Below are 27,424 nucleotides of genomic sequence, written 5' to 3'. Positions count from 1 at the left end.
ATGTAAATAGTAAATAGCCTTGCTTTTATATAGCGCATTTCTATCTATTGGTACTCAAAGCGCTTTACAGTCACAGACACATCTACCCATTCGCTCACACAAGCACTCACACATTCACACACCAGTGCAACGCACTGGGAGCAACTGGGGGTTCAGTGTCTTGCTCAAGGACACTTCGGCATGTGGCACATTCCAGGGATCGAACCGCTAACCCTCTGGTTCGTGGACAACCCGCTCTACCTACTGAGCCACAGGGAGATGTCATTTGATTATAACCTCAAATTTGAATGCAAGGTTATCATACTTTTTTTCGCCATCTCTTTTTTCCCGCTTTTCCGTTTAGGCGCTGTATGGCGTTGATGTAATGTGCTGATAACACATTTTTCTTGCACACTTGTTTTGATACCTCAAGGGGTTCTCCTTTCTGCCACCCCCCAAAGCAAAACAAAAACCTGAGTAGTGTTCAATCTCCGCTAAGTGCTGTGTGATTCCCAGTAATACAATCAAACCCAGGAACTGATTGACCTGAGATCTAAACGATTGAACACAGTTTCCTCAAAAGCACAATAGATGTTGAGGTGAGGGCTTCCTCTTTCAAAATATTAGAGGTTATGAAATCTAAGGCATGCGCTGATTAAGAAACGATTAAATCTCAAATCAATTATATCAGCGCTGCACAGGCAGCTCCTGTTTAACACAATATACAACGATGACTCTTAACATTTTAAGTGTATATCAAGGGGAAACAATGCCCGGATTTTGAAGCCAGTTTTTGCTTTACACACACACACACAGATTCTGGCATTTCTCATGAGCCGATGTGTGATTTTCTTTCTCTCTGTGTTGCAGGTTTGCAGTGATGGCTTGCTGCTGGGCTCTGGATCCAGAGGAGAGACCCAAGTTTCAGCAGCTCGTTCAGTGTCTCACAGAGTTCCACGCAGCGTTGGGCGCTTATGTGTGAAAGCGAGCAGCAACACTAAAGGCTGGTGGACACTAGTCATGAGAACACATGTATGAAATTGTGCCTTATGAGATGCAAGCGCAGACTCAAGCCTGATGATTTTATTGTGTACAGTTCTTTTGGAGTTTTTATATAGTTTTATTACCTTTTTACAGCATAGCAAAGTAAAAGGATTCTTTGTTGAATATCGTTTCATTTGCTTTGAAAGCATCTAGAAAGAGCAATGACTGTGCTCTCCCCTGAACAACAGGAACACAAAGACATTTACAGACGTTGATGTGCCACCGAATAATTTTTTAAGCTTCTGACAACTACAGTATTTTCTACAGTTTTTTAATGTAGTGAAACAGTGTAAATTGTAGATTTGTTTTGGATGAAAGTAACTCTACAGCAGAATGATTTAGGTACCGAAGTAGACTTAAGGGCTTCATTTGTACAGTTTATGTAACCACCTTCTCAGACGTGCTGCTTCGCTCTGCTGTGGTGAGTCCAAGCTCGGTACGAGAGGCATCTTGGAAGCCAGATTTGTGTTTGCTGAGATGATTTCCGAGACCTTTTCTAATGGTACACTGTTTCCTCTGGATGACAATAACAACCACAGATGAGTTTCCTCTGAAAAATAACAGCGCCAGCGGAGACGTCACGGCTGGTTTTATGTCTGCAGTGCGGATCAGATGTGTGGACACCACGGCTCAAACAGTATCAGCGCTGCAAAGCTACCTATATAAACCTGATTTTTAATTGACATCCGGTTTGGATTTTGGACATTATTATTAATAGAGTGCCACCAACTTCTTCCTCTTTTGTACATTTTCTTTCCACTATCACACCTATTGATTCTTTTTTTTATAAGCTTGATTGTTCTGCGTCAGAACACAGCCCTTCACAGGACTTTTCTTTTCAACCATTTTATTTTGTGAGTATCTAGGACACTAATTATCACTGTGAACACACACAACTGCCTACCAGCTTGGTCTAAACATATTCTTACACCTTTGACATCTTTGGGATGTGTCTGTATGGTCACTGCATGTTGAGGTAAGGTTGTAAACTGCTTCCTGAATTCGTATCCACAAATTAAATGGGATCTTTTAAATACAGAATGCCTGCTCCATTTATTTTCTCATCGCCAGCAGCATATCATTATTACTCTCTTGATTGTATGTTTTGTGCCACAGCAGCAAGAGGCACGTGTTTCGTTACAGAATGTTTTGTGTTAGCCTGCAAAGCTTCAGACCACATCGGTGCCTTGGCTGTTTAGCAATGCCAATATGCACTGGATCGTAGAAAAAGAAAATAAGTAGAGGTATTTAGCTAGAATAAATAACTGCATTGCCAAGTGAGTTGGTATGTGTACATGGTACAAGAACATTGTTGTGAATTCTTAATTTTCTTTGTTTCGTTGTTTGGCGTGTGTTCTGTCTCATCAGCTTCAGACTAAAGCTGGTGCATGTCTTCATGATGTCGTAATGGAAAGTTAAGTAAAAAAGTTTGACAAGTCGTCATCCCTATCTGCAGGCCCAAAAGTCACAAATATAATTGATACCACGTAAGGGCGCTGCTGTTGCTACAAGTTAGGTTTCAGTTTAAAGTCCTTGGATCGTTTTCTAGAAATTACTGTTCAGCTGGTGTGATGTTTCTTTAGAATACTAGCTAAATGTCAGTGACGTGAAGTCGTGTTGAGATCTTCAGTTCGTCACAACAGTTTCCATACCTGTGACAGTCATGATGGGCCATAATGCAATGCAACCACAAGACATGTTGGGTAAGTGGTTTTCTCATTACCAGACTGTTGTGTCATACTGTAAGATTTCAAAGTAAAACACAGAATATCATCAGATCCGAGGAAGTTTCAGTTTTTTTTCCAGGACATCTATTCAGCTAATTCTCTAATCAGGAACAGGCCTCTGTTTATATTTGAAACATTTTTACCATAGTCCCTCCAGCATTGATGCGGTCTAATGACTCATAGTTTGATCTACCTTTGTTATTGTCGTTCAGTTTCCTCAAAGTTAAAGTACTAACTCGTCTGGCGTCTCTTTTGTTTCCTGCTCTCATGCAGCTGTAGGACATGCAGCCATACGCCTCTCTTCTTCACCTTTGACTTGTTGATCAGAGCTGCGGTGCGATACTTGAACACACACTTGTAAATCTAAATGCTGCCAAAGTTCAGCATTGGTATCAGTGTTGCCTAGCAACACATTCATTTGACCAATTATGTAGTTGTGCATTATAGAGTTTGAATCCATATTAACCCTGTATAACCCCATGTTGTCAGACCACTTCATGTATTACACTGGAAGTACAGCTTGTTTCCTGCTTCATATCCGTGTCTGTGTGGCATTCGCATCAATCGTCTCCTTTATACCATTTGCTTTCTCCTGTTGCCATGAATAGCAGAAGAAAATCTAGATGCAAACTAACTTTATGTCAAGTACACTGCCAGCTGCCATGAAAAGACTTTCCATCAACTGGTGGTGATGTACATGTAACATGGTAAAATCCATCATTTAAAGGGTAAAGAATAGTTTTCCAACATTTGTGCAGTTATGTTATTTTGAGTCCGAGATAATTTAGTGTGTATTTTCTGAGATTTTTTAAGAGAGTTTGAGAAATCTGGGAAGAAATTAAATGTATTGAAAGTTTGGATAATTCCTGAAGTTTAAGACCCTTAAATTACTCATTACAACTGAGAAGTCCTCAAATTTCCAGGACACTCAAGAAAGTAGTTAAGAGACAAACATGAAAAAAGTCTCATCCATATGTAAACAGCAAAGACACCCATGTTATGAAATTAAATGCCACCCTCCTTCCCCCACATAATATAAATATAGTTCACTGAATAAATAAATCAGACAAATTAATGGTTTACAATAAAATACCCGAGGGTTCCTGGCAGTGGTGTGCCTACTGGGAAAGAAGTCAAACATCTTATTCGTCAGCCAGAGAAAGGACTATTTGTTCATTCATGTGGTTGCAAAGGCATTTGTCGATTATGCAGTAAGTTTCAAAACAAAGGTAAGTGGTTTTAGTGGCTCACTGTGTTTTAAACATCACAGAGGAATTATTAAAGTATATTCTAGAGAAATAACAGATTAGCTGTTAGATAGATTAATGCCTCTCCTGTTATTAGCTATCTGTCTATCCATGTGTCTCATAAATCAAGTTTAGCCTTGCATTATATAAATACACTGATCATGCATAACATTATGGCCACCTTCCTAATATTGTACAGGCCTCTAAAACAGTTGTGACTCACTGGAGAATGGACATGGGCCTTCTGAGGGTGTCCTGTGGTGTCTGGCAACAGAATGTTGTTAGTGGGGGGCCTTTAGGTCCTATGGGTTGAAGGGATGCCTGATCTATGGATCAGGCTTGTTCCAGTGCATCCCACAGATACTTGATCAGTTTGGGATATCGTGAATTTGGAGGTCAGGTCAACACCTTGTTTTTGGGGTGGGGGTGCCTGGTCTGGTCTAGGTGGGTGCTACATGTCTAAGTAACATCCACATGAATGAATGCCAGGTCCAAAGGTTTCCCAGCAGAACATTGTATTGTCACAAGATGTTATTTACTTTTCCTGTCAGTGGTCATAAAGCCTGATCAGTGTAGTTTCAATAGAGCTGAATTGATTTGATTATGACTAAAAGTAAGGGAAGACAGCAGTATTGTTTTTTCTATGTGTTTGTTAAATAATAGTAACTTATGTTATGCCTGATCAGTGTATTGAGCTCGTCAGCGTCACATAAAAGTGCGATTAAAAAGAAAATAAACAAACATACATATTGTGAACAAGTTCAAACTGAGTTAAATAGTGTGTGTAAGTGCATGCCTCCTGTAGCTGAACTGTGTCCAGATGAAGGGTTCATTCATTATCAGCAGTGTTTCTCTCAGTGGTCTCTCTGCTCATTAGCTCCGGGCGGAAATATCTCAGCCTGCCGCATACCGCAATTAACAAAGCGTTAAGCCTGTCCGGGCAGATGAGGGAACAAAGCGGGGCTCCACTGCTATGACAACACTTGAATATTAAAAAGTGTTAACCGTTTTCTAAATGGTCTATGGCACGTGTGTGAGTACCTCCGCGGGTAACGGTGAGCAGCCACAACTCATAACCTCATCAACTCCTTCTCTCAGCTCTCACAGGTGCGCCTCGCACAGACTCGCGCGTGACTCAGCCCCTTCGGCGCGAGCAGCACGGTGTGTTCCACAACTTTCAAAACATTCGCGCGTGGATCCGTGGGCTGCGTCCAATTACATCACCGACGGCCATAAAACAGCGGTGCGGCTCACCGGGGGGGAATCACACACGCACGCACGCACAGAGGACACGAGCTCAGCTCATGGACGTCCATTCCTCCTCCAAAGACATGAAGAAGCCGAGGACGCCGTGCTGCGGCATTAAGGTAGGCTCCGACGCTCGTTAGGCTTCACACTTTACCATCAAAAATGTCTTGTTTCAACCTGCGCCGCTTGTTCTGTCACTGTTTATTTAACCTCTCGGAGTTGATTTACTCTGAGAGGGTTGCTTCACTTTACATAGATAAACTTGTACCGCAGAGACAAGTCGTTTCACATTTCCCCTGTGCCACCTGGATAGAAAGGCGGCCTGAGAGAAAACTGAGCTTCACCTTAGATAAACAAGCCCCCAAGAAGTTGGACCAATTTTAGAAATATCTGTGTAAAGGACTTAGAGAACTCATTCAGATCAGATTTAGTCGTCATAAATGAATATATAATAATATGATTAACTCTGGATATCAGTACTTTAGGGAACAAGTGATTTATAGTGTAAAAAAAACCCCAACTAGTTGCTTTTATCTCAGACTGTTCAGAACACTGTCTGTTTACCACTCAATTATTTCCAAAATACTTTCTAGAGTCTATTTCTTGTTGTTATAACCTTTATATCATGTTAAAAGAATGCCTGTGTATGATTATTACATAATATCTCACACTCAGTAGCAGTTTATGAGGTACACATGAGAAAACATCCTAATACAGTCCTGCACTACATCTAGTCCTCATCAACGTTACGTTGTTTAGCATCAGTTAAAAATAACTGAGGGATCTGTTCATTCATCTGTGTTTTCATTGCGGAGGTTGCGGTTTGTAGTACTGTTTAATTGTATTGTGTTGTACCGACATGTGTCTCTATACTATTATTACGACCAATCCACTGTTAATTTAATCTAGTCTAGCAGCACCACACCACAGTCATGTAGGGGGATTTAGTGCTGGACTGTTTATTAGAAACTTGGTTTAAAAAAAAAAAAAAAAAAAGCTGCAAAAATATATTATATATACATTGATATATAAAATGCATCATGCAGTATTGTTAAAATCTAGGGGGAAAAAGCACTGTCGTCAGCACATCTACTAATTCTTTATATTATTGGTCCAGATGCGTTTTAAGATTATTATTGTTTTTTTTTTTTTTTTTTGGTCAGTTTTAAGAAAGTTTTTTATTTCATTGCTAACTGTGTCCAGCTCCAGTTTTATCATTTTTTCTGCACCCCTGGCTTTAATAGTAGACGTTTGTGAGCGCTGACTAGAGGGAGAACTGTAAGCCTTGCCAAAAGGAGCTGTTGTTCTTCATTGTATGGCAATAATCTGAGAGAAACAGTTTGTTCCAGGGCTGTGAGTAATAATGAGGCAAAACTCCATGTTGCGCTTTGGTGGTTGCTTTCAAAACTATAAAATGACTTGTCTTCCTCATGTGAATGAAGCATGACTAATAAGTGTTTCTTCTGAGAGTGAGTTTAGAAATTACATGAAAAGAAGGCTCTTAAGCAACTATTTTCCAGAAGGTTTATTTGAATTTGAAATCTTCTGAGTGTGTACCTTGAGCGCTGTCTCTGTGGTAGGTCCAGCTACTGCAGATCTCCCCCTGTTTATTATTTTAAGACCATTTTAAATCACACGCCTGTTGAAACCAAGATATAAACGTGAATAGGACGGAGACCAGTGAGAAAGCAATGCTCATCCTACACGTATCATCACATCATTCAGTTTGAGACTGTGACACCTCGCCTCATCCTACTTACTCTGAAAGTGCTTTAATTTAAAAGCTGTATGTTTAGATAATGGGTGTAGTTCAGAATGAGCAGCAGGTAATTGCTCAGGAATCATTTTGTAAGTCATTGCTGCAATCTCAAAACAATGTTTATGCCAAACTACTAATGACAGAACTCTTGATCACCGTTCTGGCTCCTCTCAACAAAATGGTTGTAAATTGTTTCGGCTGCTTTTCACGTAAAAGCATATCAGGTTGTGCACAGAAAAGCCAGCAGATCAACACTGGTTTTGTGCAAATCCATCCATCTTCTTGACGCTGGTTCACGCTGTACAGCCCTTTGCTCTCTGTTTGCTCAGCTTCATCGGTACATTCTGTTTGTTTTCTCACAACTTTGAAGTTATCTACCATGGACTACACCTAGTCTACACCCAGGTCACAGCGCTCAGATTTTCTTTAGGATCTGAGCCAAGTCTCTGCGCAGGGGCACATACAGCAACGCTTGAAAGCTCCACACCTCTCTGCACCTGTGCACAGTGCTCATGGTTTGTGTTGTTTGAGCTAAACCAATAAATCAGCGTTTGGGAAAACATTTACCTACATTGTTTCAGAGATTTAGATGAAACGATTGGTACCACTTTCAAGCACAGGAAGTTACAGCCAGATGGTTACCTTCGTTGGTAGCAGATCCTTTAAATCTTGGAAGCTGTGAGGTGGGACTAGTTTTTTCAGCTCTTCCCCAGATAAAAGCTGCACATGCACCCATCCGTCTTCATTATCTAAACGAAAACATAATGCATCAAACCAGGTCACCTTCTTGAATACTCCCATGGTCCTACATACCCTTTGTTGGTGGCTGTCAGAAGTCAGCATGAACACTCTGACTGGTCTGCAACTAGTCTCAAAACCTTCAGTCACAGCCACCGTTAAGAGTTTCTGTAAATTGTGCTACAGTATCGATCCTGCAAGGACTAAGTCCTGTGGCGTCCATGACCCTCTCACCAGTTGTCCTTCCTCAGGCCATTTTTAGTTGGTTCTTACCATTGCATACAGAAAACACCCCGGAATAGATGCTCTGACCCAGTTTTGTAGCCATTACAATTTGGCTATTGTTAAACTCAATCAGATCTAGATGCTTGTCCATTTTTCTTTCATCCAACTCATCAACTTCCCCTGCCTAAAATGTGTCTCCTTCCTCTTGACATTGTTTTTTTGTGGTAAGATAATCAATATTGTGGCTGACTGGTCGGTATCGTTTGTTTAATACATGCAAAAGAAGTGTGTCCACAGACAGTGGTTTTATACATTACTATTTCTTAGACAGCAGCCACAAAACTCCAATATGTCGTTTTAGTATTAAATAATAACAGAATATAATATATTATCAAATTTCAGTAAAGTTCCAACACACAACATCGAGATCTTGGGCTATCTTTCTCTGAAAAATGATTCGATCAATTACCAGTAATATATATTTCATTTGATCTGCTCTGAGAAAGGTTTTATGTCTTTGGTAAATGCATCCAGTTCCACTTTTGTTACATGTTCTTGATCTGTCGGAGACGTGAAGTTATCAGTCTTCTCATCTAACTCTCAGTGAGAAAGAAAATAAACTTCTAGATTTACATCAGATTCGACGTTCCTTTGTTCATAAGGCTATCGTGCTTCAAACCTGTTTTGTGTTTTTTTTTTTCATATTAAAGGGAGGTGATCATGTTGTCATAGTTTTATTTCAGTATCCTGGGACTTTCTGTTAATCTCAACACTTTTAAAGTGTCTATATGGGGCCACACCACAGAGTGTTAATTTTACTCTTTTTGAAGTGTTCTCAACACTAACCAGTGTTGAGAACAATTCAAACACTGAGAGAGATTTAGTCCTGTAGCTCCTACAGCAGGTGTTGTGTTGAACTGTCTCTACGCAAGATTGGCCTCGGGGTCATAGCAGAGTTCATGTTTAAAGAAACACATACAAACACAAAAAAACATTGAATTAAAAGAGAAATATAGTCAAATGACTAATATAGAACTTTTGGACTTCATGTGAACCAGCTAACTTTACTACCACTCGCTGTCTTGTTGGTCTCTGTCAACTTTACCAGTGTTTTACTGGGAAAGACAGAAAGCTCCCAAATAATAAATATAAATTCCCCTGTAAGATATTTGGAACTCTCTTTGTTAGTGAATAACGGCACCAGTTGTGCTGGGCCTGCTAACCAAACACGGTTTAGCTGTAGGATCAATCAGACAACCATGTTACCATCAGCACAGTTATACAGACTTTGTCTACTTGGTCGCTGTCTCTGTTAGATTAACTACTGTTTCTGCCATCAGCTGTAACAACTGTAATAGTCTACTTATGTTAGCCGTGTAATTGTACATGAATTAGCATTTACCGACTTTAGCACGGCTGAAGAAATCAAATGTTAGCGTTAGCTTGGTGTCTGGATACAGTGTATGTACAGGGCATGCAAGATTTTCAGTCAATATTTACATCAAACATAACATTATACACAAAGTGAATCACTTTTATTCACCAAACAGTGTTTTCTCATCAGTGAAAATCAGTTGGTAGTTCTCGGGTCGACTGTCCAGGTGCGGGTGTAATAAATTCAGGTTCAGAGCTCATCGTAGAAATGAAGAGAGTTAAATGTGTTGCACTGACACAGAGTTAATTCACTAACACTCCATTCTGACACTCTATTTTAACACCAACTATTTGTCCTCAGAGAGTTATATATAATACAGTTAACTCTACAAAAAGTAGAATTAACTCTTACTCTCTTACTTCTGCTAAAATTTCACCAGAATTTTAACTCCACAGCATTTGCTGTGTGAGCTTCATGAAGCTTACTGTACTCAGCATTAGTTTAAAATAACTGAGAGAACTGGTTTTTAGAACTATTGAATTGTGTTGTTTTGATAACTCCATTTTAGTCACTGAGTTACACTAAATAACAGAAACACTTGAGAGCTTAATTAAATCCAGTTCAACAGCACTACAAACTACATCCTCCAAAATGTTCATCCAGTTGGATTACCACTTTTCTGAAGCTGTTTCAACACAAACTGAACATTAGAACAGTCATGTAGGAGGATTTGGTGCAGCGTAGTGTTGACATCTTTGTTTTTGTCACTTTATTTGATCCGCTCTGAGAAAGGTTTTATGTCTTTGGTAACTGCATCCAGTTCCAGTTTTGTTACATTTCCTGCATCTCTCCAAGATGTGAGTTATCAAACTCCCAGTCAGAAAAAAAAATCAGCGGCCCTTTGTTCATAAGGCTATTGTGCTTCAAACCTGTTTTATGTTTGTTTCACAATAAAGGGAGGTGATCCTGTGGTCATAGTTTCTTTTTAACTGTTCTCAGAGACGTCATACACTTCAATTTCCTTTTTAAGCATTTTCTTGCAGAAGAAATAGAAACAACTAAAAATGGATTTTCAGGGACATAGCCGCAATGCATGTCCCCAAAATAAAATGAAAATTCAAGTGTGAGCTTCCCTCAATTCTTCCCATCGCAGCAGGGTTGAAGGCTGGGACAATAACCTCCAGACAGATGAAGCTGAAAGTGTTCAGAAAGGATAAATATGTACATAATGTGTGGAGTGTCCAACTCTGCAGAGCCAGTTCTCCTGGTTATACACATCACCTTCAGCGTCATCTTAAATCAGTTGTTTTAACAGTGTGGATAAATAAGAAATCCATCTTCACTGTGTGACGTGGCGTTTACATGCCACAGCTTCTCCTTACTAGTTGGTAATACTGTATAAATATCTGATCAAGGTTCCAACATAATTCAACATTGCTTCATTCAGAATAATTGACCAGCATTATTTCGTATTAATATTGATTGCTGGCAAGAAAACACAGTCTTCGCAATTTCTCCAAGTAAAAGTAATGGATTACGTGTTTCCAGCATCAAAGCCAAATTGACACAAAGCCATAGCGTTGTCTCTGGAGCATGATATTTGTACAAACCGTTTGAAACGTTGAATCTAAACCTCAGAAGTTCTTTGCATCCCTGCGCGAATCATTTAGATAATTAAAGCCCTTTTGATAGAAAAACGAAGATGATATATTAGCAGCAGTGTAAAAGCATCTATTGTGCGTGCTAACAAACCATGAAGCCAAGTTTTAATAGCGGCATTAGCTGTTCTGAGGAGAAGCCATCGTTTACTCTCCCTCAGCTGACCTGGCAGCCGGAAGACAAGCTGAAAGCCCGGATTCATCACTGTTTTCATTGCTAATTCACCACAAATCTCAAGACCTATCTTCAGCGTAACTGGGCCGTTCAAGACCCCCCGAGCGAATAAACCCATGCACTGGGCGTCTGTGAACGCCTCCTGAACCACAGGCAAGTAAGTGGCTCGTCCTCCAGATCACTGGGAGTCCGTCCAGTGGGCGACTTTGATCTTAACATACAACTCTGGTTGTGAAGGGAAAAGGCCAAGAGACAAATGACACAATCAAGTAGACACACGTTCTGTAAATTATCACTAGAAGCTGAGAAGCTGGCTGAGACGGACTCCAAAACATCTTCACCTAATCACACATTTCATTGCTCTCTTGGAGTCGTGCTGTGCAGCAAGACCAGATGAGTTATTGCTTTGCCCCACCACAAGACTATTTGCCATCTCCTGAGGACAGAGAGAGTAACTAAGTACATTTAGGCACGTACTCCACTGAAGTAGAACTTTAGGAATGTCTTATTTATGCTACTTTATCTGAGATGTGAACTCAGATTGTACATCAAGACCCAGTCAAACTAAAGTCATGAATCTGATGACTTTACTCTTAATTGGACTAAATGAGAAACAGACCTGTAACTTGACTGACTTTAAAATATTTGGAAGTACACTTTCTTGCAGAAACTTAGACGTGAAGATTGAGCCCACTGTTATGCCGGCCTAATATGGAGCTACTGCCAAGACATGGGTAGCCTGGCAGGTCACAAGGACTGGAAGCAGTGGGAAACATTTTGCTTGGCCATGTTCAGATATAATGAAAAACGCAAAAAGGTCACAAATGAACATTCATTCATTCATTCATTCAGCTTCTGTACCTGCCTATTCCTGTTAAGGGTCGCGGGAGTCTGCTGGAGCCTATCCCAGCTGTCATCGGGCGAGAGGCGGGGGACAGGTCGCCAGTCTATCGCAGGGCCAACATAGAGAGACAGACAACCATTCACATTCACACCTACGGCCAATTTAGAATCACCAATTAACCTAACGAGCGTGTCTTTGGATGGTGGGAGGAAGCTGGAGTACCCGGAGAGAACCCACGCAGACACAGGGAGAACATGCAAACTCCACACAGAAAGGCCCAGTCGGCCCATGGATTCGAACCCGGGACCTTCTCGCTGTGAGGGATCAGTGCTAACCACCTCGCCACTGTGCCGCCCACATGTTAAATCTAATTAGATTAATTCTAACACAGAATCTTAAGAACAAGCTGCTGGTTTTGGAGGGGGGCTATGTGTGAAGTATTGATTTGTCAGGCAAAGTGACTTTCTGGTGACCTTTAGGGGACTATGGTAGATAACCCGATAGGGCCAAGCTAACTGTTCGCTACTGTTTCTGTTCTGTAATGCTAAGCTAACTGGCTGCAGGCTGTACAGACGTGAAAGCGGTATTATTTAATAATGTCTTATTTATGCTACTTTATCTGAGAGATTAAAAAATCTCATAAATGTTATATAACTCTCTCCTCACACTGTGTCTGGTTTAGGACTCTGACCTCAGATTAGACTCTGAATTTCCTTACTACTTGACACTTAGTCTGGCAGCTGTAGTTTTCTGTTACTTGGAAATTAACTTACTAATAATAACAGTCCAGTCATTCTGCATAATGACTCATTTTACCTTTGGTACATTTGATCATAATTTGATAATATTTCTACACTTTTAAGTCATAGACTTGTTCTTGTATTTGATTCTTACTCCTCTGTGTTATTTCCATTTTCCTTAAATGAAGCAAAAGAGAGTCTCCTCCATCCTTTGATAAATGTCTTCTGCCCATTAAATGATCTCCTGCACTGAGGTTTTTGAGTTGAAGATGTTTCTTTTCAGGCAACAGGCTTCTTCAGTGACTGAAATCCCAGTTCACTCTGAGGCCGGGCTGCCTCTTCAGAGTCAGATGCATCAAGGAGTGAATCAGCTTGTTATCACTGGGGAAGCCACCTCAGGAAGTTGTGTGTGTGTGTGGGTGTGGGTGTGTGTGTGCGCGTGTGTGTGATGACTATAACAGCCCAGTTTCTGTTCACTAGGGAGGTTGGTTTTCTGAGAGCATGGGCACATATTGCACGACAGTGCAGTTCTTCTGAATCAGACTATTTTCCTAGGGAAAATTAAAACCTCTGAGGAGGACAGTTTTTGAGGACAAAGGTCCACTGCAGCTGAAAATTGACGTTTATGACTAACATTTATGTCTATTTTCGCTCCGAATGTAAATGTGCAATGTAGAATTTAGACTTCAGCTCCGTCTATCTGCATCTTCTCACATTCAGTGCTTCCATCTTTGATAAAATAATTCAATTAGCCTGTGCTGTCTGTCCTAGCTGTTCGTCTTGTGCCATGGACTCCTGCAGTTCTCTCAGCTGCTGTACAGCGCCTACTTCAAGAGCACCATCACCACAATCGAAAGGCGATATGGCCTCAGCAGCTACTCCTCAGGAACCATTTCCTCTCTCAACGAGGTGGGAGCCAACAATAACACACACAATGACACAGTGTGAGATCATGATAGCTTTATTTCAAGGATACCAGTGACAAAGGAGGAACTGGAGTACAAGCAACACATCAAAATCACACTTCCTGACATTTCAAATGGGACTCAAGTATTTTGGAACAGTTTTGTCTCAGAGTCGGGGGTCAGGAACGATAAAAGAATGGCCTGTTTGTGATTAACACAGAGGGCGGTGAATTATTTTGAGGGGGATTTAACTGCATGACCACACTTGACCGCAGGTTGCTAGTCACAGATTAAATTATAATGTTCATATTGTATTTCTTCTAGATCTTCTTAGCTTTGATCCTAATTTGACTGCATTTTGAGTTCAAGTGTAAAATATTTACTGAAAACACAAACCGAACAAGGCCCGTACATTTAGTTTGTGCAGCTATGTAAAGCCTCTCTTATGAATGTTTTTATAGTAACAACAGATTAAATGACTACATGTAATGTGAACGGGATCACATTGACAAGCCCACAGATAATTACAACTCAGCACTGTAGTTTCTGTCAGCTAAACAGACCAATATTTTCAGTGCATTGTTTTGGTTCTGTGGCCTCCAACGGTGCTATGTTCTCATTAGTGTCCTTTCAGGCCATGTGAGGAGGCCCTTTTTGTCACTGTTAGCCATTGAAAATGAAAAGGTCAGATTAAGCCGCTGCATGAAACCTGTCCAGCTCCGAACTGTTCAGAGTTGGTGGAGTAATTAGCGGCTAACGAGACATGAAAAAGACATTTACCATGTGACCAGAAACACAACTTGTTGTTACTTATTAATACTATTGTCTAAATGCTATTAAACAGCTGTTTGCTATGTCACCTATATCTGCTGTAAACATTGTAATACAGTATGTCTCTAGCAAGACTGGACAGAGTACAAATTTGTCCGCCTCGAGAATCCTCTAGCAACGGTGGAAAACTGCAAGAACTTGATGCATTAACTGTGAAATGATGTATTTGAGTGTAACTGTCTTATGGAAAGAAAGTGCTCCCTTTGGGTTTTCTTTCAAACATGTGTCCTTGTGTGTCCGTCAGGTCAGCAACAGCTTGCTGATCGTCTTTGTGAGCTATATTGGGAATCGCGTTCACCGTCCTCGCATCATCGGAATCGGTGGACTACTGATGGCCGTTAGCGCCATGATGCTGACCTTACCTCACTTTTTATCCCAGTCGTATGAATACGACTCTGTTTTAAACAGTAAGACAAAGCCATAAATACAACGTTGCTTCTCTGTCTCCACTAGCACCGTCGTGACAGCTAATGTGACTCAGTCCAGAGCAGGCGACTCGCATATGTACAAATATGTCAAAGCAATTTATGAAGCTTTACTTTAGAGCTCGTAGGACACTGCAGTGTCTCCTCCATAGCTCTCAGCAGGAGTCAAGCAAGTATCTGTTGTTTGTCTCAGCGTTCTGCAGTAGATTATGTATTTGGACAGCCTTGCCGGTGCTTTCCAGTTGAACTTTTGCATTAATCTGAAAGAAATTCATAATCTCTATGCTCTCTATGAAGGCTAAGAGGAGTAGCATTACCTCTAGGGCAATACATTTACAATAACAGTCTCCATATTCCTTCTTTCATTTTGCCCCAAGACAAAGTATATTGGCGTTGGACAGTGTGAGTGGAGGGTCAGAGAAGCTTCAGGAAATTAAAGGAGTTGGACATCTGTGTCCACAGGCCTGTCATTAACTTGCACTGTCTTTTTTTTCTCCTCCCTTTTCCGTTTGTTTGTGACCACCTGCTTCGACCCAGATCGCCACGACATTTGCGACCTGCAGAGCAACTCAAGTGCCCCAGAGTCTTGTGGCCGCGATGAGAGCAGGCGTTTGAAAGACACAAATATCCTGTGGCCGCTCATGGCCAGCGCTCAGCTGCTCTTTGGTGTGGGCTCGGTGCCCATCCAGCCCTTTGGGATTTCCTACATAGATGATTTTGCTGGGAACGGCAGCTCCCCTCTTTATATAGGTAAATGACCTGTGGTTCAAATATAGTCTGATTTATTTACGTAACGGGAACAAAATTTAAGATTGACATCGTCGCATGTTTTTTAATATGAGTATTTTGGGACATTTGACAATTTAAGCTTCTACCTGTGTGGTTTTCAAATACTGAGGATCAGATGTTTCACTCCTAAATAGCAGTACAAATAAATCTCTTCTGCTGGTCAGAATAATTTAACTATGTACTAATACAATCCTGTCATGTTTTTGAATTAGAGTTAAAAGATCAGATTAGGACTTTCTAATTCTGAGAAATATTTTTTACATTATATTCATTAATTTAGACATAAAAGTGATTGCATTAAAGATTTGAACTGATACACTTCTAAGAAAGTTACAAAAAAAAAAGAAAATGTATACAGAAGTAGATCAGTAAAAGAAACAGGTTTCTGTTTTACTGTCATCCATCTCTCCGTCGGTCTGCCAAATCTATGTCGACTTTTTTTTCTGGAATGTGTGATTGTAGCTCATGGTAATGGTGGCTAACAGTGAAAAACATATTTTTTATCCAGTTCGAACAAGGTTAAACATTACTCCCAAATTACATTTTTGGATCTGTGTCATTCCTCATGTTTACAAAAAAATCTTCACCTTTGAAAAGACTTCAGTGAAGTTTTTCAGCTCCATTTCCCACAATCACAAAGAACTACGCTGATCCTCCTCGTACATTCTGACCTCTGACTGACGCTTTGTAGCTGGCACCTTACAGAGCCAAGTTAGAGGCTGATTTTGAAGATAGAATCTTTGCTTATCCATAAAAACTAAATGACCTACACAAAATGTCAAAAACTTGTCCAAGAATTTTGTCTTGTGAATAATAATACATTTTCAAAAAACAAAAATCTGAAACGGCATTATAATTCAGAGAAAAACGTTTGGCAGAAAAATTACAGTACAGCTCAACAGCACTTCACAAACTCTGCCTCACGGCCTCTCTTATCATTCACAGCAATCCTGTTTGCTTTATCTGTATTTGGGCCTGCCATTGGCTACCTGCTGGGCTCAGTCATGCTGCGGATCTATGTGGACGTGGACAGACTTGGATTAGGTAATGATTAGGTCTTTACAGGCCTCCTGAGTTTATTCCACAGACTTATTAATTCAGTATATGGATCCTTCACTGTTGTGTCAGCATTCAGTTCTGTTTCTTGCAGGAACCGAACATGAACTGAGACCTGGTGACCCCCGTTGGGTCGGGGCGTGGTGGATGGGCCTGCTCGTCACGACCGGCTGCCTGGTCTTAACATCCATCCCATACTTCTTCTTTCCACGCGCAATGCCTTTAGAAGACCACGTAAGTCCTGCTCTTACAGACGTCTTTAGCACAGTGCAGCCATATTAATTACTTAACAGTCACTGAATGCATCTTGTGGATTATGCAAAGATATTTGTCATTATGTGGATGTTGAAAAGTATTGTTATTAAATCCAGTGTGACAAGACTTTTCTAACTCCATTATATGTCTCATGTTTTACTGACACCTACTGGCCTTATGTCAGCATTGCAAGTTTAAACTGTCTGGTTTTTCATCATATTGAAGGTGCAAACAAATCTTTGATGCAACCTTAATATGAAATATAATGTCACTGAACTAATTTCTTATAGTTATAAAGAATTTTTTTGTACATTTATGCATATCTTTTTACCATATATTACTACATACAAAGTGAAGACTAGGAGCTGTAGTAAACATAATTCAAATGCCTCAGCTTTAGATCAAGCTGAGGCCTCAAAATGATACCTTAATGTTCCTGCTGTAATTTGTCACCTTACTTATTGGAAAATTACAAACCTTGCTGAACATATGAAAACCTACCAGTTTAGATACAGTTAAGATAATTTTGGCAGAAAAGACATTGTGATTCTTATCAAAACACCTACAACTATAAAGTAATCTGCATCAGCAGAAAACGGAAAATAACTTCTTGTTGTACTTTTTCAGTTTCGAGTGTTTGGCCACTAGCGCGTCAACAGGGTAGCAGAAAAGTGAAATTAATTACGCAAACTTAATAAATAAATAGATAATAGATTAATCTGTTACCTGAAATATAAACAGTAGGAATGAGCATGTTTAACATATATCTCATAAGAAATTATGAGATAAATAGCTGAAATAAGTGGCTTCAGTAATAGTATGTGGTTGAGAAATGGCAGTGGCAGTAGTGAAATTCAAATTTAACAAAAACATTTGTAAACTCTTTACTGTTATCAAAAAATATTCCAGTAGATTACTTTTTTGAATTTTTTTGAACACGATGCATGGTCTTACTACTTGAAGTCTAATTGTCCCTGCACGATATGAGGAGAATCTGCGATGTGCACTAACTTTATTCAGTACTGTGATAACCATATGCTTTGTGATAAATAAACTATTTTTCCTTCCTTGTCCTCACATTTTTCTTGCCGGCTATCTAACCTCACCACCAAACTGACAACATTTAATCTGAAGGTAGCTGACAACTGGTCATCAATGTGAAAGCATGGCATGTGTAAATAGAAGGATTTTTCATATTCACTGCATTTCAGTCCATTGTGATGTATTTTTTTATTTGCGCATGTTCATGACATGATGACAATGAAAATATAATTTTTCAATGTGGATGTACTGTATGTGCTTTCTTTTTTTTTTTTTTCAAAAATTTAGTTTCCTGAAAAACAGATTAAAAAAGCCACAAAAGAATTCTCAACAAAAACTCTATACGGAAATCTTCCATTATGGTGTTTGACAGCTTCGGGTGATTTTGAATGGAGGAACGCTGTGTAGCTAGTGCACAGAGCTGTCAGTTCAGTCTAATGTTCCCACGTCACATGAATGCAGCATAAAGAAACAGGGGCTGGTTGTAGGACAATAGCGTGGAGGGACAGAGAAACTTTGAAGAGCAGTTTTGAAGTAGTCCTTGAAAGAAGAAGAGTACGAACTGGGAAATTTGATTTGTAAGGTCCTCCCTGCCCTGTCAATAGGTTGAGTTTATACAACAGTTTAGCCACAGAGTGAATGATGAATTCTGACCGTCTTATTTTAGCTGAATGAAAGCTGTACTTGTACCTTCATGCACGTTCCTTGTACTGCATACATTTACAGGACGGTGGAAGTGAGACTGACTTGAATGATGACTTCAGGAAGCAAGATATCTCTTTAGTTGATTACCTGAAAAGTAAGATTGCCTTTTTGCCATTCATATGCTGATTTTTTATTGTTTTAGAACATAAATGAAATAAGCGAGTTTCCAGTAGCAGTGTGCTAATCAGTGTGCCTGTATCTGTATCTGATCAGGGTTTCCACGAAAGTTCATCTCCCTCCTGGTGAGCCCCCTCTTTCTGATTCTGGTCTTGGCCCAGTGCTGCTTCTCCTCAGTGATTGCAGGTCTATCTACGTTCCTTAACAAGTTCCTGGAGCGACAGTACAGCGCTTCGGTCGGCTACAGCAGCCTGCTAGTTGGTAGGTACTGGAGGAGTTCAAATGAAAGTAATAATGTAGTTATCAAACCATTCTGTGAATTCTAATGGTGAAACGATTAAAGCTGTTAACGGATGTTGTGTCTTGCTCCACTTCCACTACACTTTCCTAAATCTGGTAATGCCCTCTACAGATAACTAAACTGTTCATGGTTTCTAGGTGCTATGAATTTACCAGCTGTGGCGGTGGGGATGCTGGTGGGAGGGGTCATTATGAAGAGGATGGGTCTCTCTCTGAAGACCATCCCACGTTTCTGTGTGATCATGCTTACCATCTCCACACTCCTCTGCATCCCTCTCTTCTTCATGGGCTGTTCCACACAGAAAGTCTATGAAGTAAATTACAACCAGAACGCACAGCATGGGTGAGTGAGGAGAGCAGAATTTGCACAGAGGTTGTTATGATGATGCTTTCACAGAGCATTATAAGACAGTTTTGTTGAGCAAAGTCAAGTTTGTTTTTTCTGCTTTACATAGTCTTACAAATCCAGCCTAGCTCATGTGAGATAGTATCTCAAATGTACTCAAGAAGATGCCTTAAAACACCATATAACGCCACTGACTGTATAAAAATGAGCGGACTGTCCACGTGTGTTGTAAGAGCGGTTTTGAAGCTCAAAGTGGGCGGATCTGGCAATTGCCATCTTGGCAGTGCCTGGCTCCACCCTGTCTCTCTCTCAGATAGGTGGAGCTTGAGTGGAGCTGAGGCAGATGGGTGACATCAAGGCATACAGCCAGTAACCTGAGATGGCAGCTACCAGTCACTCAGTGCAGCCGTGCCCAAACTTAGGCCTTCATAACATTTAAAGGACATATTAATGGACATATAGGTTATAGAGAGCTAACATACTACAAAACATACTACTATACTTTTACTTGCTGTAAAGTTGAGCATTTGAAAATGGAGGTCTCTGGGAACTGACTCACTGTCTCAAGGAGGTCTCAAGGTTTCAAGGAACCCCAGCTCTTGGCACTTTGGCTTCATGTTTCAGGCCCAGACATTGCCATTTGTTCACAGCTCAATCAGTGAGTGTATGTTTCACGTATTTTGGACCGGTTCAGTTATCAGTGTGATAATTTTGAACGGTTAATTGTGAAATATGAATACATACAGTATGTGTTTAAACTGATTAATTATACAGGAAACAGACAGGGCACTTGACACAAGATAACCCCATTCCCATTAACTCAGATTCCATGAATTTGTAAATTACAAGTTTCACTGGCAAAAAATTGGTATGCAAATCCTACCTTTCAACATTACTTCATGCTGCATGCGAAACCATGGCATGGAAAATTCCTCAAATAAAAAAAAAATCCAGCACAGATTGAAAGTCTTATTGAGTTGCTTGCTTGAAATTAATGTTGGTTACTTTCTAATTTTATTGTTGCAGTGCATTGTTGCCTTAAAATAAGTGTTTAATTTAACCTAATAACATCAGTCCCACTGGCTTGTTTTGTGTAACTCTGTCTCTCTCCACAGGTCTGTATCCAAGTGCTATTCAAATTGCTCCTGTCCTGCCAATGCTTTCAATCCAGTGTGTGGCTCTGATAATGTAGAGTACCTTTCTCCCTGCCATGCGGGCTGCACCGACTTCACCAAAGACCCCAACAGCACCTACAGGGTTCAGGTCAGTTCCTCTTAGCACCGGATCACCGTTTCCTGAATACCTGTAACATTATTACACAGTAACACAAAGACATACTTGTGAAGGTCTGAATTAAAAAAAGGCCTCAAATTTCTTTCACATATTTTAGTTTGGTGCTCCAGTATTTAGACTGATAGAGATGAACAATTTCTTCCTTTGACTAAGCAAGCTGATGTATCGTTTAATTCGCTTGACTTCCCATGACCAGCGGCGGTTCTAGCTTGTTCAGTGCCCTGGGCAAACTTCTGTAACGCTGCCCCCACACAACCCAACCACCCCCACCAAACAAAAATGACATTTCACAAAGTAATCCTTATTGTTTATTACTTACACATCATTTAAAATGAAATATTACAAATTTCTCATGAATATGCAAGCAACTAGAAAGAACATATATAAATACAAATAAAATACAGAATAATATAACTCAGTCTGAGGAAGTGGATGGCTCCTTATCCTGACCAGAGGATCCTAAACACTTCAGAAGTGCCCCTAAGTTTGTATTAAAAATCAATATAAGTATAAATATAATATACAACTCACCATGCATGCAGTTTTGCATTATGCACAATTTATCAAACTTTCTGAAGCAGAATCCAATCTATTCCACATATACATATGTCTCGTCTGGGTACAAGTACAGCATATAAATATATATTTTAAGGATGCTCGATATTGGCTTTTCTGCCGATATCCAATATTCCGATATTGTCCAACTCTTAATTTCCGATACCGATATCACCTGATACCGATATATGCAGTCTTTTTACACCAAAATTGTTAGGTAACAACATAACATATCACCTATTATGGAATTAACACATTATGCCTAATTTTATTGTGATGCCCCACTGGATGCATACATAAATGCAACATGGCTTTTCTTTTTTTTTTCTTTTTTTTATTTACTTTTTATTGTCATTCAGTAATCAATACATCACATATATCTGTTTCCATTCTCAGTTATTATATTTCTGCCTGAATGTACTTTTCTGTTTTCTGGAACACACGTAAAAAAACAAACAAACAAACAAACAAAAAACATTAAGAACATTAACATATAGGGAGTAGGATGTTGTTGTCATATGCATACTGGGTGTATTATCCAAAGTTTGCAACATGGCTTTTCAAATGTAAACACTGTCTGTGCAAAATAAGTTATTGAAAAAAGTGCCAAAAAAGTGCGATTCATTTATTTTTTTGTGTTTTTAGAGAGAAAATTTTGCCTCAAACAACACTACAGACAATATAAAAACAAGGAAGATGCATATCTTCAGTCCAGAGTAGTAAACAAACATAGTCCTCTTTTTCCAGGTTCAGTGACTGAGTAACTGGCCATAACTTGGCAAATAATACAATCATTAAATTATAAACTGGGCTCAATCTGCCCTGCTCTTTCGTATGAGTAACAAAATAGTGCAAATAAAAACAAGAAAGGCACAAGAATGTTAAAAAAAATTAACATTTGCTGCACAAATATAGCGTATAACTCCGCATGGTTCTTCTTGAGGTGGGTGATCAAATTTGATGTATTAAAGGAAGACGCCTTGTTTCCTCCTCTCATAACCAACGCTTTGCAGTAATTGCAAATCACAAATTTACTGTTAGTAGGTGACACTTGGAAATACTTCCACACCACGGACATCTCATGCACCGGGCGAGCAAGCTTGTTAGCCACGGGTAGCAACCTACGAGTCTACCGTGTTGTTGTTGTTATACGTCATCAAGCACGCGCCTGTAAACGTCCCATGCTGCGTTCATGCAGACTCGGAAATGCTGAAGCCTAGAGAACAAACATCGGTTATAAAAACCCGATACCGATAATTCCCGATATTACATTTATCGGTAATATCGGAGGGCCGATATTATCGGACATCCCTAATATATTTTTTAATATTTACAACAGGAACAATACAACCTCCTGAGATAATGGCTGATACATGGCATTAGACACCCCCATACTGGTCAAATGTCACAAAATATGTGTATAATGTTTACATCTTCTAAGTTAGCTTTAAGAACTCAAGACCTAATAAACACAGAGGAAGACATATGGTTGTGTCATATCATAAGTAAATCAATCATGTGTCGGGCTGTAACAGTTTTGTCCCAGGCTACTGTTTTCATTATAAAACAGTGTGAAATTATTGTCTGCTTAATCCAACATAGCAACAGGCTATCCAATAGATGATAAATAGATGACAGCAGCACACCTTTATCTCTTGGATGTCTTTCCTCCTCTTCTCTTTTTTCTAAGGTGGGCACAATCTTCTCCATGGTGTTAATGTATCAGTACACACTGCTTTTGTATTAAATTCCTGGCCTGTCTGAGAAAATCCTGTCTGTGAAATGATGGGTCTGTATTAACAGTATAATTTAAAAAATGAAATTGTGGTTTATTTGACAGTGTTTAGTGGTGTCGTTTTAAATGCATAGTATTCTTGTGTAGATGTCCGCTACTTGACAGATCCTCGCCCTCCCCCGCTCCCCACCTGAAATCGACCCATCCGCATCTCACACTGTGACAGCAAGCAGTAGGCTGACTACCCATCAGAAATTGTGCCCATGTGGGATGTGATAGAAAACCGATCACACAAATCAAAAAGAAAAATATTTTCCAGAGTGGCCATGCCGCCCCCCTGACAATATGTCGCCCAAACCTAAAGACTAACAAGTGACAACTCTAATACTCCAGCAACCACAAAATGTACAGCTCACATTATCCATTTCATAAAGTCGTTTTGTCTACCAACCACAGACGAGCACAAAATTAAAGTGTTTGTGTTGAAGGGACACCAAGCCAAAATGATGAGTGGAGTTCTGAGCCCGATACACTGTTTTCTGTCACATGGTGCTTGAAATGATAACATGTTTCCTACTGGGGGCAGTGAGATATCTGTTTGAGAAATATGTAGGTTAAAAACTGTTGAAACGTGTCTCATTGACCAGTAGCCACAGCAATCAAATATTCTGACAAGATGCAAGAAGCAGCTTGCAATCAGTATCTAATCAATGCATACAAGTCACACAGCATATACTGTAGGAGGTGTTCTTAAAAAATGACAAAACCACAGTGTTTAAACGTCACAGCTTGTGAGTAATCTTCTAGTGGGTGGATTGCGGCTGTTAATAGAGTATTAGTCAGTTTGACTTTGTGTGTAAACCCACTGTGTAATACTGAAGCACCAACACAGACAGAGCTGGCTACGGCTAGCTCAATGGATTTATGCTCAGAAATCTGAGGATTATTACTTTATTCTTCATGTGGATTCAGACGAGCATGTATTTTTAGCATTTATTTTAAATCTTTTGTTTGTAAATCTTCTAAATGTTATCGCCCTTTTGTAATCTTAGTTTTGACTGTGTCCCTTTCAAATTAGTTATTGAAAGTAAATGTATTGGTGCGCTGAATGTGAAGCCAAGGGACAATTAGCATAGCTTAGCATGAACACTTGAATCGGTTTAGACCCCACCTGAAGCTAAACGGCTACTTAACATTTCATTCATTCATTCATTTTCTGTAACCGCTTGTCCTCTGGAGGGTCATGGGAGGAATGGAGCCTATCCCAGGGTACACCCTGGACAGGTCTCCAGTCTATCACAGGGCTAACACAGAGAGACAGACAACCATTCACACTCACATGCACACCTACAATTTAGAATCACCAGTGAGAGAACCCACGCAGACACGGGGAGAACATGCAAACTCCACACAGAAAGGCCCCAGTCAGCCCCAGAACCTTCTTGCCGTGAGGTGTTGGTGCTAACCACCACACCACTGTGCATCCCCTACACCCCTAAGGTGACCTTGAGTGTTGTGAAAGGCGCCTATAAATAAAATGTATTATTATTATTATTATTACTGTTATTATTAACAGTTATGAAATATAAAAGCAAAAGTGAGGCATTGGGTTCCCGGGTCCTCTGCTCACAGACTTTATGCTGAGCTAACCATCTGTTGAGTATAGCTTCATACAGCTTACAGACACATCAACTTCCCATCTCAAGTTGTAGAAGTAAAGATCTCTTTTGCTTTTTTTGCTGATACAGGAGTATACCAACTGCAGGTGTATATCTGGGAGTCAGAGTTCTGCCAAGCCAGCTCCGTGTGCAAACGACTGCGCTCATTTTCTTCTCCCCGTCATGCTCGTCATCTCTCTAGCATCAATGATCGCCTGCCTCACTCACAACCCACTGTACATGATGGTGCTCAGGTAAAAAAGGATGAAGATGTATTGGTGAATGCATTTGTTTTGCTAAAATAAGTTTAAAAAATTACCAGTGTTGATCTATTGGATGTTATGTTCAGTCCATTTTTCTGTACTCCTCTTTGAAGTCCACAGAAAAGTTAAATGCAAGAGTTCATAAATCAGTTACCTCTGCAGTAACTGGATGAGAGCGCACAAGTGGTTTGATAGAATAGTCTTTGAAATATATAACTACAGGCAGCAATCAAGCACTGCATCACAAGACTGTACTAAAAGAAAATGTGGGTAACACCTTTCTCGTATCGTTTCCTTGTTTATTTCAGGTCTGTTTCTTTTGAAGAGAAGTCATTTGCCATAGGAATCCAGTTTTTACTCATGAGAGTATTAGGTAAGTCACGACTCAAATACTCTTTGTTAAGTGCTATGCAGACTGAAGAACTGAATGTTGTCTTCATGACAAACTTAGGTATAGCAACCCAGACCTGGCACCAAATCATTAATAAAAATGAGTATCATTATTAAAATATTTAAATAATAAATTATTAAAACTCAAATCATCGATACTAGTGCACTGCCCGTACAAAACGCGCCTGTGCAGAACTGTCTCACTGCTGTGAAAGTGTAAAGAAAAACGCAAAGAAGTAAGACCAGCACTAATACAAACTTAAAAGTGTACTTACTTGCCTCACTAGCAATACATCTGCCAGTTGTGAAGTAAATTGAATGAATAATTGTTGGGATAAAAGGTTCTATTTTATTTATGTTTTGTTTATCTTTTATTTGTAAGATTAATGATAATTATCAAACACAAGAAATAAAAGCATCACTAGATTTGTTTTTATTATTAAATTTATATGACCTGCACACCTTGGGTTTCCGTACAGTTAAGGAAGTTAAAATTTCTTTCTATGTCAGAAGAATATGGTGCTGCTTTTGGACCCAACAACTAAACTAGGAAGTGTTACTGCTAAGTGCTTTAAATTACAATCCAGTACAGTGATATTCAAGTGCTGTCATACTTTTCCATGTAACTTTCTGATCGACAAATGCTGCATTTCTTCAAGCTTATTCATATGTGGCTGCCATGATCACACAGTACTTCTTTTTCCCTCTCAGCGTGGCTCCCAGCCCCGGCTCTCTTCGGGATGGCCATTGATTCATCGTGTATCTGGTGGAAACATGTGTGTGGAAAGAAGTTTAGCTGTGGTTACTACGACAACAACATCTTGAGGAGCCGGTTAGAACATCTATCACACAGAATACATTTAGACATACAGTACTTCTCCATCGCAGCCATTCATTAATCATTTTTCTGACCCCTGCAGGTATTTGGGCTTACAGGTAGGTTATAAAATCATAGGCATCCTCCTGCTGACCATTCTGGGATGGAAGGTGCAACGGACAGATGAGTACAGTCTGGATAAGGGGAATGAAGGACTACTGTGATCTTTCTGAGACTCCCTGTTGATCCAAGCCTCTCAAAGCTTTGCAGTGGTGTTAAATATATTGGAGAAGAGCACGCTGAGCAAAGCGATGTCAGTGGGAGGAATCCGTAGTCACGACTGGCCTACGCTGACCTCAATTCCTGTGGGCTCACTTCCCTACTTGGTGCTTCACTGGGTGAATTTAGGATATTCATTTTCCAAAAGGGAAAATGTATCTTGTTTTGGATGCATTTAAAGCTTGCAATTGGAATCACTTTGACAATATGACCTATACAGAACAAATTAAGACAGGACAGATAAAGCTCATCACTACATTTTATATGCCTCTAAGACAGTGATGACTGTATAGTTAAATATCCCTGTATATTACATGTTCCTAGATGGAATCTGTTTGGGTTTCTATTTTCAATGGGAACATATTCTGTAACTAATTAACTGTATAGCTTAATATTTAAGTTTATTTTTTATAGGGGTTTGTCTCATGCACAGAGACATCTGTAAAAACTGCGATACTCATATATGATGACATGTAACTCTTTAATTGCAGTGCCAATTCATTTTCAGATATCAAATGCATACCCTGTTACTCAAAAAGTAAATCAAATGAATTAAGCACGTTATACTGGTGTGGTGAACAAATGTAGGTGTTACTGATAAAAATATATGCAGTACAATTAATCAAGTCAGTGTAAAGTCTGTTATTTGTTTCTTTCTTTATCTACATGTACAGCATATCAAATGTTATTAGTATTTTATTTAACTGCATGTTTGTCAGCACTATCTTGGGCACTGATATCAGCAGAGATAAGTCTTGTGTTTTTTTTAACCATAATATGTCATTTTTAACCAATGACATATTATTTTCCTGGCACTGGAGTGAGTTGCTCTGGATAAATAAGTAAGCTGATATGTTGGATGTGTGCACTGTGCTAAGTGGGAATTTGGAACTTACAGTGTACAT

The 27,424-nt window shown here is 39.7% G+C and overlaps 2 protein-coding genes across 3 annotated transcripts in view; both read left to right on the top strand.

Moving 5' to 3' along the window:
* ryk (receptor like tyrosine kinase) overlaps nt 1-2,647 on the top strand; it is a 45,692-nt gene extending 43,045 nt beyond the window's left edge. For both annotated transcript variants that reach the window (XM_084547742.1, XM_084547741.1), the window contains one exon: nt 850-2,647. In XM_084547742.1, coding sequence (XP_084403868.1) covers nt 850-961 — 112 coding nt within the window. In that variant the 3' untranslated portion in view covers nt 962-2,647. The remainder of the gene's footprint in view (nt 1-849) is intronic.
* A 2,533-nt stretch (nt 2,648-5,180) lies between these two features.
* Nucleotides 5,181-27,348, top strand: slco2a1 (solute carrier organic anion transporter family, member 2A1). The gene is made up of 14 exons (XM_084547938.1): nt 5,181-5,364; nt 13,531-13,668; nt 14,740-14,902; nt 15,458-15,670; nt 16,655-16,753; nt 16,860-16,999; nt 18,788-18,860; nt 18,980-19,144; nt 19,322-19,526; nt 20,645-20,792; nt 24,861-25,024; nt 25,342-25,406; nt 26,135-26,255; nt 26,344-27,348. Exons 1-14 carry the CDS (start codon nt 5,302-5,304, stop codon nt 26,462-26,464), a joined length of 1,878 nt encoding a protein of 625 aa, XP_084404064.1. The 5' UTR covers nt 5,181-5,301; the 3' UTR covers nt 26,465-27,348.
* The last annotated feature ends 76 nt before the right edge of the window (nt 27,349-27,424 follow it).

This window comes from Chelon labrosus, assembly GCF_963514085.1.
Source record: "Chelon labrosus genome assembly, chromosome: 7".
In the NCBI taxonomy this organism is placed as follows: Eukaryota; Metazoa; Chordata; class Actinopteri; order Mugiliformes; family Mugilidae; genus Chelon; species Chelon labrosus.
This window is presented reverse-complemented; position numbering and strand designations above follow the sequence as displayed.